The 14,184-nt window shown below is 41.2% G+C and overlaps 1 protein-coding gene across 6 annotated transcripts in view; it reads right to left on the bottom strand.

Moving 5' to 3' along the window:
* The window catches only part of ttll5 (tubulin tyrosine ligase-like family, member 5), a 63,496-nt gene that overhangs the window by 24,948 nt on the left and 24,364 nt on the right, over window positions 1-14,184 (bottom strand). For all 6 annotated transcript variants that reach the window (XM_080293870.1, XM_080293873.1, XM_080293872.1 and 3 more), the window contains 10 exons: window positions 13,993-14,055; window positions 13,304-13,452; window positions 12,765-13,011; window positions 11,727-11,844; window positions 11,163-11,309; window positions 10,936-11,027; window positions 10,701-10,849; window positions 9,860-10,423; window positions 9,586-9,773; window positions 7,575-7,702 (listed from right to left, as the gene is read on the bottom strand). In XM_080293870.1, the coding sequence (XP_080149996.1) occupies window positions 7,575-7,702; window positions 9,586-9,773; window positions 9,860-10,423; window positions 10,701-10,849; window positions 10,936-11,027; window positions 11,163-11,309; window positions 11,727-11,844; window positions 12,765-13,011; window positions 13,304-13,452; window positions 13,993-14,055 (1,845 nt within the window). The remainder of the gene's footprint in view (window positions 1-7,574; window positions 7,703-9,585; window positions 9,774-9,859; window positions 10,424-10,700; window positions 10,850-10,935; window positions 11,028-11,162; window positions 11,310-11,726; window positions 11,845-12,764; window positions 13,012-13,303; window positions 13,453-13,992; window positions 14,056-14,184) is intronic.

Genomic DNA, 14,184 nt, shown 5'->3' with positions numbered 1-14,184 from the left:
GGGAAAAAAGAGAAAGAGATACGCGTACAGCTAAAGAAATGGGATCCCTGGAGGTCTTAATGACAAAAAAGCTCTTGGAAATTCCTCCCACATGCAATAACATTTGTCTATTGGTCTACAGTTAAAGAAAACACTGCACACTTAGATTCACAATAGCTACAATATTTTTAGGACCAAACTATGATAAGTGCTAAAATTAGAATTCAATTAATCTTGAACAACAATGCATAGTGTGGGATAATAATCTTGTGTTGCTAAAATGTAAAAGAAAAAAATAAATTCCTTCCCTGTGTGGCCAAGACACAAGGGATCTTAAACTCATGTGAACATGTTATCCGCCCATGCATTTCTCAGTTCACATAATAGCACATATATTGCAAAAACAACTGCTGTGACCAAAGGCCAATACATTTTTTTTTTTTTGCTCCTGGAAACAAAGGCTCGTCTGTGAACTTTGCAAGGCCAGAGATTCTACATCACCAGGAGACAAAACAAGAACTTGTTCTTTGTTTACAGCAGCGATTTCCTTTGACTTGGCTGCAGTTTGCAGACTGGACCGCGGGGACCTTCAGTGCTACCATTTTATTACCATATGGTCTAAAATGGACTGTCTCAGGTCAAAAGCACAGGCTTTCCTTGAGTACAATGTCGCTATAAAACCTCACAAGGGAGGGGGGTGACGGGGGGAAACTTGTCAACACAACACCACACAAAAAAACTACTACAGATGACCATGAATTTTAAAAACAGGAGGAAGCACTTTTGTCCAAAACAGCAACCAATAAAATCTGATTTTTATTTTTTCTTAAATGAGTGAGCGGAATAGTTTTACATCTGAGTTTCTCATCACAGCACATGTGCGGAGCTTCAGCTATCTGGGACTTCCCTCACTGCCGGACCTCTGCTCGTGGGTGTCAGCTTACTCCCCGCTGTGCTCGCCATCCTTTAATATGCTGATATAACTTACTGTAGAACAACACAGCCGTGCGAGTTGAGCACATGTGCGGCATCAATCTAACTCAGTGTGAATGTGGGAAAATGTACCGTCTGAGATGACATCATGCCAGATTATCTCAAAGCCCTGCCTGGTCAGTGTAAACATTAGCAGCCTCAAGAGTGTAGGGGTATTTCCAACCATTAATCAGTGTTTGTTTATCGTGTTTTATTGCAAAAACATGACACCAAGTAGGTCTGTTCTTAAAATACAATTTGTTGAGTTCAGCAGTGCCGGGGATGATGAGGCTTACATTAGGGCAGTGGTGAGCAATGTGGGGTACTGAAAACTACAAGTGCTTTCTTCCAAGTAGGATGATAGGTTACTTTTTAAACACTTCTGTTTTAAACTCACACAACTTCACTTGAAAATCCAAAAAAGGAAAGCTATAAAACAGTTCTGGATAAGTAAAATCAATGGATTAAAAAAACAAACAAATGAAAAAACAAAACAAAACAGGGATTATAACCATTTACACTAAAGGCTGAGTCAAATTCAATCAATTTTATGTATATAGTAGGGCTGGGCCATATTATACCGTTCACGGTAATACCGGTATAATGTTAGGCAACGATAGGAAAATGAAATATCGCGATAGAATGGGAGTAAAACGCGCATGCGCAGTGCCTTTGTTTTCATACGCACATGGCCGATTGTTGAGTGAAACAGATGAACCAGAATTGGTTTGTAAAAATGGTGCAACTTCAGTGATGTGGAACTGGTTTGGTGTTTGTCCGTCAGATACACAACAAAGCACATTTTTTTGCAGAACATGCAAGCGGCCGTTGTTATTGTCGTATTTGTCGGACTAAGATGCTCTTAAATCTGGGAGTAATCTGGGTCCTAAACTCCGTATGCTTCAGGTCAAACAACACTGCAGCATCACTTAGAGTTAAAAACTGTCTAAATTCTTTCATCTTTAATAAAACGATCAGCATTGCTGCTTTACCAGGTGTAACTATAAAGTTTAACTTCCAGGCATCCATGAAAACAAAAGTTATTACATTTAACGGAGTTAGAAGCTAGCAGGAAGCTAGCGGAAGTTAGCTCGCTAGTTTCGCTAGTTACCTAAGCATGATATTGCATGTTCTGACGGAGAGATTTCTGAAAAAAATCAAACGTACAGCTCTGCTATCACTTCCAACATAAATGAAGACAGGAAACTAAACAGCAGTGACGTTTGTAGGGTTACTGAAGTTGGGCTAGCTGGTATATAATTATGTGCTACGTGATCGCTAGCGACACAGCTATGTTAGCATAACATAAACAGTGAAGCTGGAGGACGAACACTAACACTTTTCCACTTATAAAAGTTAACGTGAAGGTTCTTCATGGTTAGAGACAAATGCAATCGCATGGCAGGATGCTGTAAACGGACCAAACTTCAGTCAGGAGAACAACTGAGATAATCCATCCACAATACGAGGTTAGTCATTAATATACTGCAACAACATGGGAATAGAGCCGCTGCCAGAGAATTCAACATTAATGAATCAATGGTACAGAAGTGGAGGAAGCAAGAAGAATGAGTTTAATAAAGTTTGATTTATCTGACTGCTTTGTTTTGCTTAATGTGCCTTATAATCCCGTGCACCTTATGGTCCGAAAAATATGTACTGCACACTGCAGTTTAATGTTGCAAAGCACCTCTTTTTAACTTCAGTGGATATTATACATGGTTATGCTCAGGATATGTCAGCCCATTTCTACTGGAAATGCCTTTTGGTTAAACTTTCAGCAAGGAATTTGCATTTGCACTGTTACATTTTTATAAAGCTTTAATGTACATAAAAACCAGCTTCTTGTTTAAGTGAAAATAAATGGAAGGTTGTCTTTTTGCGCTAGTAATGTTGTGGAGTTGTATTTTGTCTCGCATCAATTATATCGTCGGTTATATCGTTATCGCAAATTTTCAAATATATATCGTGATAAATATTTTTGGCCATATCGCCCTGCTCTAGTATATAGCGCCAAATCATAACAACGGTTACCTCAAAGTGCTTTATATTATAAGGTCAAGCCCCATGATACTCCAGCCCCCAGCAGCTTATGCCTATTGTAGTGTAACTAAGGGAGGTTAAGGGTCACCTGAATTACTGAAAACAATATAACAGAAATTGATGTAAAAAAAAAAATGAAATCCATCTCGTCTTGTATCAGTGGTTTAAGCTGCTGGTGGTGATGGTGTAATACGGTGGAGGATAGGTTCTGAACCCCTTTGGAGCAATTGAGAATTTTCTAAAACTCCACAGCCCACCTGGGTGTTGTTGCTGACCGTTTCCATCCCTTTATGACCACATTGGACCCATCCTCTAATGGTCCTTTCCACCAGGATAACACGGCATGTCACAAAACTTAAATAATCTCAAAATGAGTTCCTGAACATGACAGTGTTCACTGGTCTTAAAAGTGCTCCACAGTCACCAGATCTCAGTCCAATAGAGCATCTTTGGGATATGGTGAAATGGAAGATTCACATCATGGATGTGCAGCCAACTGCTATCATACACCCAAATCTCTGAGGAATGTTTCCAGCAGCTTGTAAAATCTGTGCCATGAAGAAATCTGAAGACAAAAGGCAAACTGTAACTAAAGTGGTTGATGGCAGCATACATATGATGGCCAAGATACCACAACATATTACCTGATGGAAATAGTATGCTCCTGTTTCATAATAACCAAAAATACTATCATGATGAATTTCCCTGCATATTTTGTAATGAATACATTTATTATTTTTATTTTATAAATAAAAAAACATATGATTTTGTCTTAACAGTAATCCAAAAACTTAAGACCTTCAGATTACTATGATTGATAACAAAGAGAAGCAGCCAATTGATTCTCTTTGTAAAGTCGAGTTCAGAGAGTTGTTTTCTAACGACAAAGGAATTTCTGCTGTAATCAATAATAAAATTACATGCTTTTTACAATGCATCGATGGATATTAACATTTCCTGCACACGCAACAAAGATTTTTCCCTGCATGTCTAATGTAAAACAAACTAACACATACATCTAGAAATTACTACTAGTTTATTTGTTTTTAGTGACTCAGTAGCGTAGTTTACAGATTCCCTTGGCAAGCAAAATGTCACTGGTTGAATTCCAGCCTGAGACACAAATCCCCTCTGGAGTTATGTCAGGAAGGGCCAAATCAAACATGTGGAACCACCTGCTACAGCAAGTCCTTGTGACAAGGGAAGGGACACACACAAACATTCAAACACATATATGTTATTTAGAAATTATATTAAAACTCAGTGCTCTGTATTGCATGTCCTGTTTACATTGTTGACAGTAGTTCTAAGAATATGAAGTATTTACCAGCTTTAAAGGTTAAATTTTGAGCAGTAACTTCATACTTGTTAGTGATCCTAAGACGAATAGTAAGGGCTTTCCACACAAACCTGCAATGGATTTAAAAATAGCTGGTGCAACCCAACCCTAATTCACGGTCACACATTTGTCAGTTCCATAAAGCAGATTATATACAGTACATATAACCATATTGCACACTGTGGGAATGAAAACTGCTTTAAAGGTGTATGTTTCTGCTGAATGACTAAATCTGTTCCCTGGAATTTCACTTGTTCTTACCTTAAGGGTTTGCCTTCCCATTGCCACATCTGGTTTCAATCAACGTGAATAAAAACATCTCTCCTTTTAAATTCAAAGGAAGAGAGACATCAGACCAATTTTGTGGGAATCTGTCCCCCATCAAAGAATTTTTACATTTTCACCAGCGTTTTTCTGATTACTCGAGCTGTTGGTTTAGAAAATGGACCGCCTTAAAACCCTTTGGAATCATTCGCCTCTAGAAAATTCAACCAAGTAAAACACCAATCTAACAAAGTATTGAACAGGACTAAAAATACCTTGTGTAAGCAGGGTTGTGGCATTTCTCAAAACACAAAGCTGGTATGAACGTAGAGGGGAAGAAAACAGAGAGGAATGTTTGCGGCTCTGATAATAAGACAGCAATAACTATTCACATAACAAACACAAATGGTGAGAACCAACCATGACCAGCTGCTGACTTAATAATAATACATGACCACATGGAGGTCCAGTGCAAACTCAGACCACAAGCGGTATTAGCAAACTTAAGTAACAGAAAATACTTTTAAACAAAGTAAAAGGTGTCAAGTATTTCAAAGTAATCCAACACCTCAATTTATAGGTACACTGAATGGAAATGATCATAAATGTACCAGGAGGTCCGACACCGGAAGAGATCACCAACTTACCCCATAAGTATATGAAGATGGGCCGTATGGGTTCAAAGCCCCCTGACTGTCAGCACACTGAATTTAGGCAGGAGCTCTAAGAGTGCTGATGCAGCATACCTGGCAGATCCTGGCAGCAGCACTTCAAAGAGCCATGCTACACTTTGAAACCCATCATACTTCACCCCTGTGGTTGCTTTAAGAGCCAGTGCGCTTAACAGTTTCAGTATGTTTGGCACAAGCCATGAGCCCGAACGTAGGGGGAGGGGGCTCAGGAAATTCTGTGTTTTAAGAAACAGAGTCGGGATGAAATCAAGACATTTTATCCTAATATCTTATTAAAGACATTTCATGTAGATAATTCCTAACCAAGGGCTCGGTGTTCCGGGGCCCTCAAGAGCTTTTTGTATTGCAAGAAAACGCTAATTTATATTCTCTCTTTAGATTTGTGAAAGTGTAATTCTGAAATGTGAATAGCTGAAAGGCAAACCTGAACAAACATTTTTAAATCTTAGAATCTCTTTTGCAAGAGCATCGTGGGCCAGTTTATTTTCTGATGAATGAAGTGTTTAAACATGATATGGAAAAGCAAATGCAATGTCTGAAATCACACTGTAACTCTGATCCGTCAGAGGACTGCATCGCTCAAAGCGTGATTTCTGTTGTGAATCTATCTGTAAAAATGATATAAGCTATTAATAGTCTCTTTTTAGTTTGTGGGAATAAAAACATTTTTAAAAGGGAAAAGGCCAGACATTCCAGGAATTCCCTGACAGCTCCATACATAAGGAAGGGCAGGACTGGAAAAACAGAGTCCAAAATCAGGGCCAAGCAGTCTGAGACACTGCCACTCACACATAAGCAAATAAAAGAAGAAGATGACACACTTAAGGTTTCCCCTCTTTGCCTATAGGTTTATAATCCTGGTCTGGTGCCATAAGCCATGATGATGCGATCATTTTCCTTCTCTTTCCTTCCTCCTATTCTCAGCGCAGTGAGCCGGGGTGAAGAAGGAGGAATTTCAGTGGGTACTGAGGCGAGAGCCTTGAGTAGACAGACTTTGTGGGTGTTGACATTGTACCACTGCCTCCAGCACCGCTCCAACAGAACGCTTTCAGCTGCCAGCGTGCTCCACATAACGCCGACACTCAGCAGCCAATTCTACAACTACTTATGTCCACGGAGCACAGTTAAAAAGGGGAACAAAAGACCCAATTCCCTGCCTGCAGATAAACTAGCCTGCCCAAAGGGGTGTTGGAAATTCTCATTCCCTTTCCAGAGACAAACTTCTTTAATCTAATAAATTGTCAGAAGCCTTTAAAAAGTCTTTAGAATGTAATGAGCCTCACCAAACAGGCTTTATACTTACTGTATATACTACACTAAAGCACAGTACTTATAGTAATTATAGCATAAAAGTGATTATGCAGACAATCCCCAAGACAGTAGTTTAGCCAAAGGAGTCACACTGAACAGCTTTTCTGAAGCTTTTACAAACATTAATCTTGAGAATAGCAAAGAATATTCATGAAAGTTAAACATTAATTTGAATGCTTCAGGCATTCTTAGATTCTGTGTGTCCTGACTCCAACATCTGTGCACATCTCAAACTTAAGTCTGTCAAAGGAAGGACACGCTGTTTACCTTGGCAGTGAACCCCACTGAGACTGTAATGCACTAATCTGTGTCTGCTGCCTCAGGGGAGAGCAAATAAATAGTACACATGAGCACAATGGTGAAACTTGACCAGAAGCAGCACTGAAGCTTTTGCAAAGTAGCAGAGACACCATATGTGCTAAATGCAAAAGCGAGCTAACAGAGAGGCATCTGTGAACCAATTCTGAAGAGTAAATGTAAATAAAGTGTGCTTTCCAGTGCATCTATATCCAACAAATGCAATTTTCAGATGTGGCTAAACCAATTTTTCTTTTAAAGAACAGAGTCGTATTAAAATGAAATTCCAGTCGCTGTGCACCAAAGGTTTGGCCTTCAGCTTTGGGAGCCCATCAGCCGTTCGTTCTTCCTCCTGTTCCTTCACCTCCTCTTCTGCTTCACTGTCAGGGTTTTGGTTAATGTTACTTTACTTACATGTTTGACGCTGTCTCAAGTGTTTTATGCCCAAAGTTGAAACCATACAGCTGTCCATCTACTGGTCGTCTTAAATTAGCTTGAGGCCTTTGCTGTACTGGGACTTTATTTATGCTTACATTCTGTACATATACAGACTTTACAATGCAGTAGAAAGCATCTTGGATATCTGGATTTTAAGAGTTCTTTGTTGAGAACTCATGTTGGATCCAAACCATTATTCCAAGGGGAGATTATTGTAAGTTATACTTCCTTGGACTCACCCAGTGCTGTTCGGTAGATCTGTTTCAGGGTGAACAGCTCTCACTGGTCCTTGGATTGTAGCAGCTTTAGGGTTCAGTGTGAAGCTCTCTCTGCTCAGCATCTTGTTCGCCAGGTTCAGGTTGGTCAACTGTGGGCAGAGAGGAAGGCTTAAAAACTTGAAGGGAGGATTTATCTTGATTGCATTTTACAAGCATAATGTACTTGTAACCGCACTTTCTGTATAAGTACAAACAAACATCTCGCTAATAGTGATCCCATGTCTAAATACAGAGAAGTGATGAATAAGATTAGGTGGAACATTGTGTTTCTTCATACGCCAATCACCTCCATCTTTTGTATCTGGGGGCTGTGTGAAATGTACACACAGCACATGGCGCAGCCAGTCTCCGCTCAGCACTAAATCTAAGCGGTCCCCTCCCCCTCCTGCATCCTCAACAGAATCAGCTATCATGACTTTCCAGGCCAACAGTGTTTGCAACCACATCAGCACTTGTGTGGCAAAAGCGCCCCAGTACTGCTCTGTGCTAGCCTGGGAATGATGCTCGATGAAATCTGGTGGGAGAATTAAACATAACGCTGCGGTGCTTTATTTACTTTATTTCCTTCTGTGCACTAAAGGACCAATGGGAAAAAACTGAAGCTGCTGGGCCTTGCATGGCATTAATAAAGAGAGTGTTGGCGTTTTGTTACATAGCTACAGCTCTGGTTTATTGGGGTTTATTAAGGTAGACTGGTCATATTTTTTTATAAAGTGTTTAATATAATCTGCAGAAATTAAAACAACCTTTGGAGAACATGTAATATAACATGTCAAGAGACCAAAATGGGAGTATAGATCTGTCAAAAGAAATCTTTTCACTCAAGGCACAAGCTGTGTATGCACATATATGCCCATCAATATATCACAGCCCAGGAGTATATTCACTTCATTGATGTTCAGCATGTCTGGCTTTACTCAATTTCAGTTTCTGTTTTGTATATGTGCCCTAGCATGAGAGTGAGTAATTACGGAGTCAACTGTGCAACAGGGTGTTGTTCATGTTTACAAAGTTCTCCATTTAGTCCAGCAAGTGATTTAATGACTTCAAATCTCAGTCCTGGAAAAAAAAGCAAAAAGCAAATGTACTCTAAGCCTTTAAGTGCAAAACACTGAACTACTTTACTCTGAAAAATAAGCTGCTGCCATGTTGAGGATTAACTACCGACAGGAAATACAGCAAACACCTTTCAGATAGACAGAATAATATACAGTCATAACGAAGCCATAAAACTGCCGCCTGTGTGGTCTGGTGCCATCGCAAAAATCTCTGACTGAAAATAAATAAATAAATAATCCAGCGATGCAGAAGAGGAGGTGAAGGAACAGGAGGAAGAATGAAAGGTTGATGGGCTCCCAAAGCTGAAGGGCAAACCTTTGGGAAATATGCGACAAGGTGGTGATAGAGACAACCAAGTTGCCACTCCCCTGCTTGGTGCCAATTTGCCACATTCCTTGATTTATAAGCATCAATTACCACAAAAAAAGAAGAAAAAAAAGGTGGCTGCTTGTTAAGTATCAACAGAAATCACTCCCCCATGGTGCTTCTGATAATGAGACCTCACACAGAGCTGAGGGGCTGACGCTGCTCACCACTGTTTGGGCCGGCCAGCTTCAAACTCCAGTTCCTAGACCCACCCCCATACCAACCCCAGCCCGCAGACTGCAGGCGAGCTGAAGGCTGAAGAAGGAAGGTGCAGACCCTCGGGCTCCAACAGGTCTGCTGAATGAATAAGCAGTTAGATGCCGCCGATCAGCGTGGGGCCTGAGCCAGGTTTACACATCAACAAAGAGAAATATCAAAGACCTCACAGTGAGAGGACTACTGCAGAGAGGCCAGATTCTTCTTCCTTACATGAACCATTACACAGATCAGTTTACAGTTGCTTAATAACTCAACATAGTTTCTTACTCAAAGTAGTTGTAGCTGTTGAGTCACAGAGCTGCAGAAGCTGAGAGCATAATAAACTTACATGTTGTGTCAGCAGGTTGATGTGACTGGAGCTGGCATAGTGGTGAGCAACCTGCTTGTCTGCCAGTTTCTGCAGGGCTGAGATGAAGGCCTGCTGGTTGGACTGGGCCTGGGCGGTCAGAGTGCTCAACTCCCTGAAAGCTCCCACTGAGTTTGACTTGAGCTTACTGGAAGTGCTCCTCCTGATCACTGAGAAAGAAAAACAAAAAGGAAAAGGTGAGAACATCTTTGTGAATTTGATTTGAAACACCAGCACGCCGTGCAGGAAAGATTACCTTGGCCTGCAGATGTGGGTCTAGAGAGCTTCTGGCTATAGATGTGTGTGGCACTTGGAACGGACGAGGCCGCTGCAGAGCCAGCCATGGATGAGGTAAAGGACTGAATTCTTCTGAGCACCTGTGTCGATGGCCCTGTAGTCGCCGCATTTGAGCCCGTGGGCGCAGCCGTCCACAGGACCCTTGGAGGTTGTGTGACCACATGGGCAGAGGTGTATGCGGGAGGGTCAGAAATACTCTCAGAATGGCAGAGGTGAGACTTTGCCAAGGACTGTGCATAAGATGGTGGCTGAGGAGGTGGAGGCGGCGGTGGACAGTGAAGAGGCAGGGATGCAGGAGGGCAGTGCTGCACATGATTGTGCACGCAGTCCAAGGTCACAGGAAAACTGGAGCGGTGTTGAGACGACTGGACTTCTGGCTGGGTTTTAACCATTCTTACTTCAGCCCGTATGTCTTCAGGCAGCAAACAAAAAGAAGGCTGACCATCAGTGGCCTTATTGTCTGAGTCGGAGCTGACTTTCCCTGTTAGGAGCGACAACTCTGAATCCGCTTCCACGGCCAAAGCTGTTCAAAGGAGGAAATAAGCCAGAGCTCCTTTATCATCAGTTACTCATTCCTCAGCTCTGACACACATTTGTTTTCCCGCAGTAAGTTCTAATCATTTGAAGCTGACCTTTTCTTCACCCCAGATGACTCAATCTTTTTTCCTTTCACTGTTCTAGATTCACAAATCTAAACAGTTCCTGTTTACTATGCTTGAATGATAAAAAATTAAAACATGAACCAGATGTACAGTAGAAAAAACAAAAAGCATACATGGGAAAAGAAACAAGAAACTCACATTTAGAATTATCACAGTTTCCTGAATCTCTTGAGGCATTTGCTTCACGAACATCTTTCTTAATGCCTCTGACTTTTGTTCCTAGGAAGACGGTGGCCGATTTATTTTTCTGCGTGTAGAATGTCAGTACTTCCTCCAGGTCGTTTTCACTGTTAGTTCAAGAAGAAAAAAAAGACATGAAATAAATGTGTGTAACAGAAAACTTGGCTCAAAAAAGTTGAGCCAAATCACTAACCTGGCTGCACTGATGTACTCTTGAAACACTTTAGGATTAACACAACGCTCCTCTTTACTAATCTCCTGTTTTTTCACCATATGTTCAGTTTCCTGGGAACATAGAGAAAAGAACAGAACTGCAGATGTACTTTGACTGTTGGAAATAAACAGCTCAATGTCCTTTGTGTTTCAAGCACCTCTCTGAATTGTAATTCTGCAATGACTCTACAGTCTGGGAAGGGGTACCTTGTTATAACAGTGGATAAACTCCCCTAACTGATGGGACAGGATGCGTCTGCGGTCTTGGAGTGGTAACTGCCGACTGGGCAAGACTACCTTTATGTTTTGTTGAAGGTTACTGGCTGCTTTTCTCAGAAAGCGAATCACGAGCTCCTGTAAAGACAAAGAAAAAAAACTTTTATCATCAGTTTCCCGAATCACTGATTCATTGAGCCGTCTCTGTCGTCTTAACTCTGGGTCTGACTCACTTTAAAACACTTTTGAATTTAAAGATCAGAGATAGGCACGATTTTACACTGATTTTCCTCAGGTTTTTTAAGGTTGCTGATGATGATGATGATGTATGCCATTACAATGCAAACTTTCCAAACAGACTCTCTTTTACAGAGTCCACGTTTTCCTTCTATGTGGCTACAAATGCCACGTGCAGATTTCCACGGTGCAGATGAGTAACAGAGGAATAATAAGGGAAACTGACATGCACACATACATACAGAGAAAACAAAGTTACAGAGTGTTCGATTGCTTTCATTTTTTACAAGGAGTTAAAAAAAAATGCTATAGCTGTACCATTTGATCGTTGCCATTGTCGGGCCAAGCTGAGATGGTGTTGTCTCTGCTTTCTGCTAACAGTCTTTGCTGGACTCGCTGCAGGTAAGAGGAGAAAGCAATACGAGCCTGCACTTTGCTGAAGAGGAGAGGTAAAAGCAGAAAAGAGAGAGGAAAAAGCATCAAAGGCAAAGCAAATATAAAGCAATGAAAAATAGAAATATGCAACAATAGCTGATAACAGAATGCTGTTGGAACACAGTGCATCTTGTCTGTATCTTGTCCTGTATCAGTATCAAAATGACAAACTGTCTTCGTGGCCCAGGTGAACCTGGAGAGAGTACTGCCAGAACATTGTAGCTGTCAAACACAAACAAAGACATGCTATACTATAATTTCCCAGCTTCGTGCACAGTCCTGGCAAGCACTAAGGAATTTCTACAAACTCAGACTTGTTATCGTAATTCTTCCTGAAATTATAATTTCAGGCACACGTTTGAAATGACAGGAGACTGCAGCCTTTGTTGAGTCTAAGTACAGTGGTGAAAGCATATTGTATCTGCGTGTCTTTATTTAAAGAAAAGTGAGTGTCTTGATCCTCAGCAAATTTTGAACCCTTTACATCTGCTTTTATACCATTTTCAAACAATGACTGTTTACTTGTAGCTCAGGAAAAGGAAAGCTACTGCCTGTGCTAATAAACCAACGTTTATTTACTAGACGGTCACAAACTACTTAAATTGCGGGACCTTCTGCAGACCCATCATGAACCTTAACACTTTTTCATGCCCCCTTTTACTGAAGTGCCATGTGCTTCAATCTAAGTTAAAACTGTGTTTTCATCAAAGCAGAAAAAGTTAAAAAGTAAACTATTATGTCTGGACTCAATGGCGTACAAGAATAACACTGACTTTCGTTGAGGCCCAGCCAGTCAGAGGTAGTGAGAGGAATTAAAACATCAACACGTGTAAATGTTCGTCCTCGTTTCTACCTGCAACTTCACAGTACTCCTTACTCAATGAGGACGAATGGGAGCAGCAGCCCAGAATGCAAACTGACCTGAGTTCCCAGCCCTGTTGAAGGATGTTGAGCAGGTTGACTGTAGGGCTGGCATTGTGCACGGCTGCCTCTGAGCTGGACTGAGCCTTACTGTGGCATCGCTCCAGTGGTGTGGCCACTTGTTTTCTTTGCTCTGCTACCAAAGCCTTGTGTGAAACTGGCTCAAGAGCTTGTTTCACCTCCTCCTGAGCACACTCCTCTCCCTCCTGACTGCTGTTCTCAGTCAGGGAGGCCTTGGATTCCTTCCCTGAGGTATGCAACACAGCAAGAAAAGACAAATGTCAGTTGCATCACTGGCATTTGGGATAAAATACACACATGCACTCAAAATAGGCTTTTTATTGTTGCTGCAATGAAATGAACTCATACAGAGTCATATTTGGCCAACCTTACCGAGACACAGGGGAGTTATTTATTGGAACCAAAAGTGCATTAGTGTGAGATGTTGTTCTACTTAGCTACACTCTTCCTAGTTTTGGAAAAAAAAAAAGTTATTTCAAACTGAAGGAAAAAAAAAAGAAAGAACACATTGAGTTTACCCGATTTTTTCTTCCTTGCAGCAGAGCCATGAGTCAGGTGGCGCTGTCTCCTCTTTCGTGCCTCCAGAGACAGCAGCTTCCTCTCATACTGGACAACGTGACAGCCATGGACCACGTCCACCTGCAGCTGCACATTCCCATTCACATTCCTGCGAGGCAGAGCAAGACGTGTCAACGCAATGATAATAACAACAAGAATAATGATTTATATGGATATTATCAACAAGTATAAAGCAGAGAAACAGCTGTAAATTTCAACTTTAAGTTAGGTACTGCAGCAGCAACCATCTCCCTGAACTCACTACCTAATGAATATGGAAAATCTTAGCTTAGTCGGGGGACAAATCTCCAGTCAATACAGTCAAACCTGTGGTTAAATTTTGAAAGCCTGCGCAGATTCAAATAACCTAAATGAACGTTGTACTACAATAACAAAAATGCGGTTCAATAAAACGGCACAATTCATCTGTGACTATCTTTCCCTTCCTGCCCCCGAATCGATGCCACAATGCCACAATGCCACATAGACACAGGCGCGCGCTGGAAAAGCTGACTGTGTGTCATCTATTCAGCTGTTCGTCTCACCTATCCAGTCAAAAGACCAAACAAATGCCACGTTACAATCCCACCATTTCCACAAACTGATGGAGAGATTTATTTCCCATCCCGACCACAGTGGAAATGCTTACCTTCCATGGAAAAGTCTGTTCGCCAACACGAAGTTCATTGATGTCTTGGACTCAAGATATCCTCTGAGAGAAGAAGATAATAAGCAAATTACAATAATCATAAAGGCAGGGGCCCCAGTGAGCTCCAGCGTCTTTATTTGTGGCAAATGTGTTAAAAATGAGACTTCTGTGATCCTGTGGAAGGAACGGGTA

The sequence above is a fragment of the Astatotilapia calliptera genome, chromosome 19 (genome assembly GCF_964374335.1).
Source record: "Astatotilapia calliptera chromosome 19, fAstCal68.1, whole genome shotgun sequence".
NCBI classification, from domain to species: domain Eukaryota; kingdom Metazoa; phylum Chordata; class Actinopteri; order Cichliformes; family Cichlidae; genus Astatotilapia; species Astatotilapia calliptera.
The sequence above is the reverse complement of the archived record's forward strand: the minus strand, read 5'-3'. Positions and strand labels throughout refer to the sequence as shown.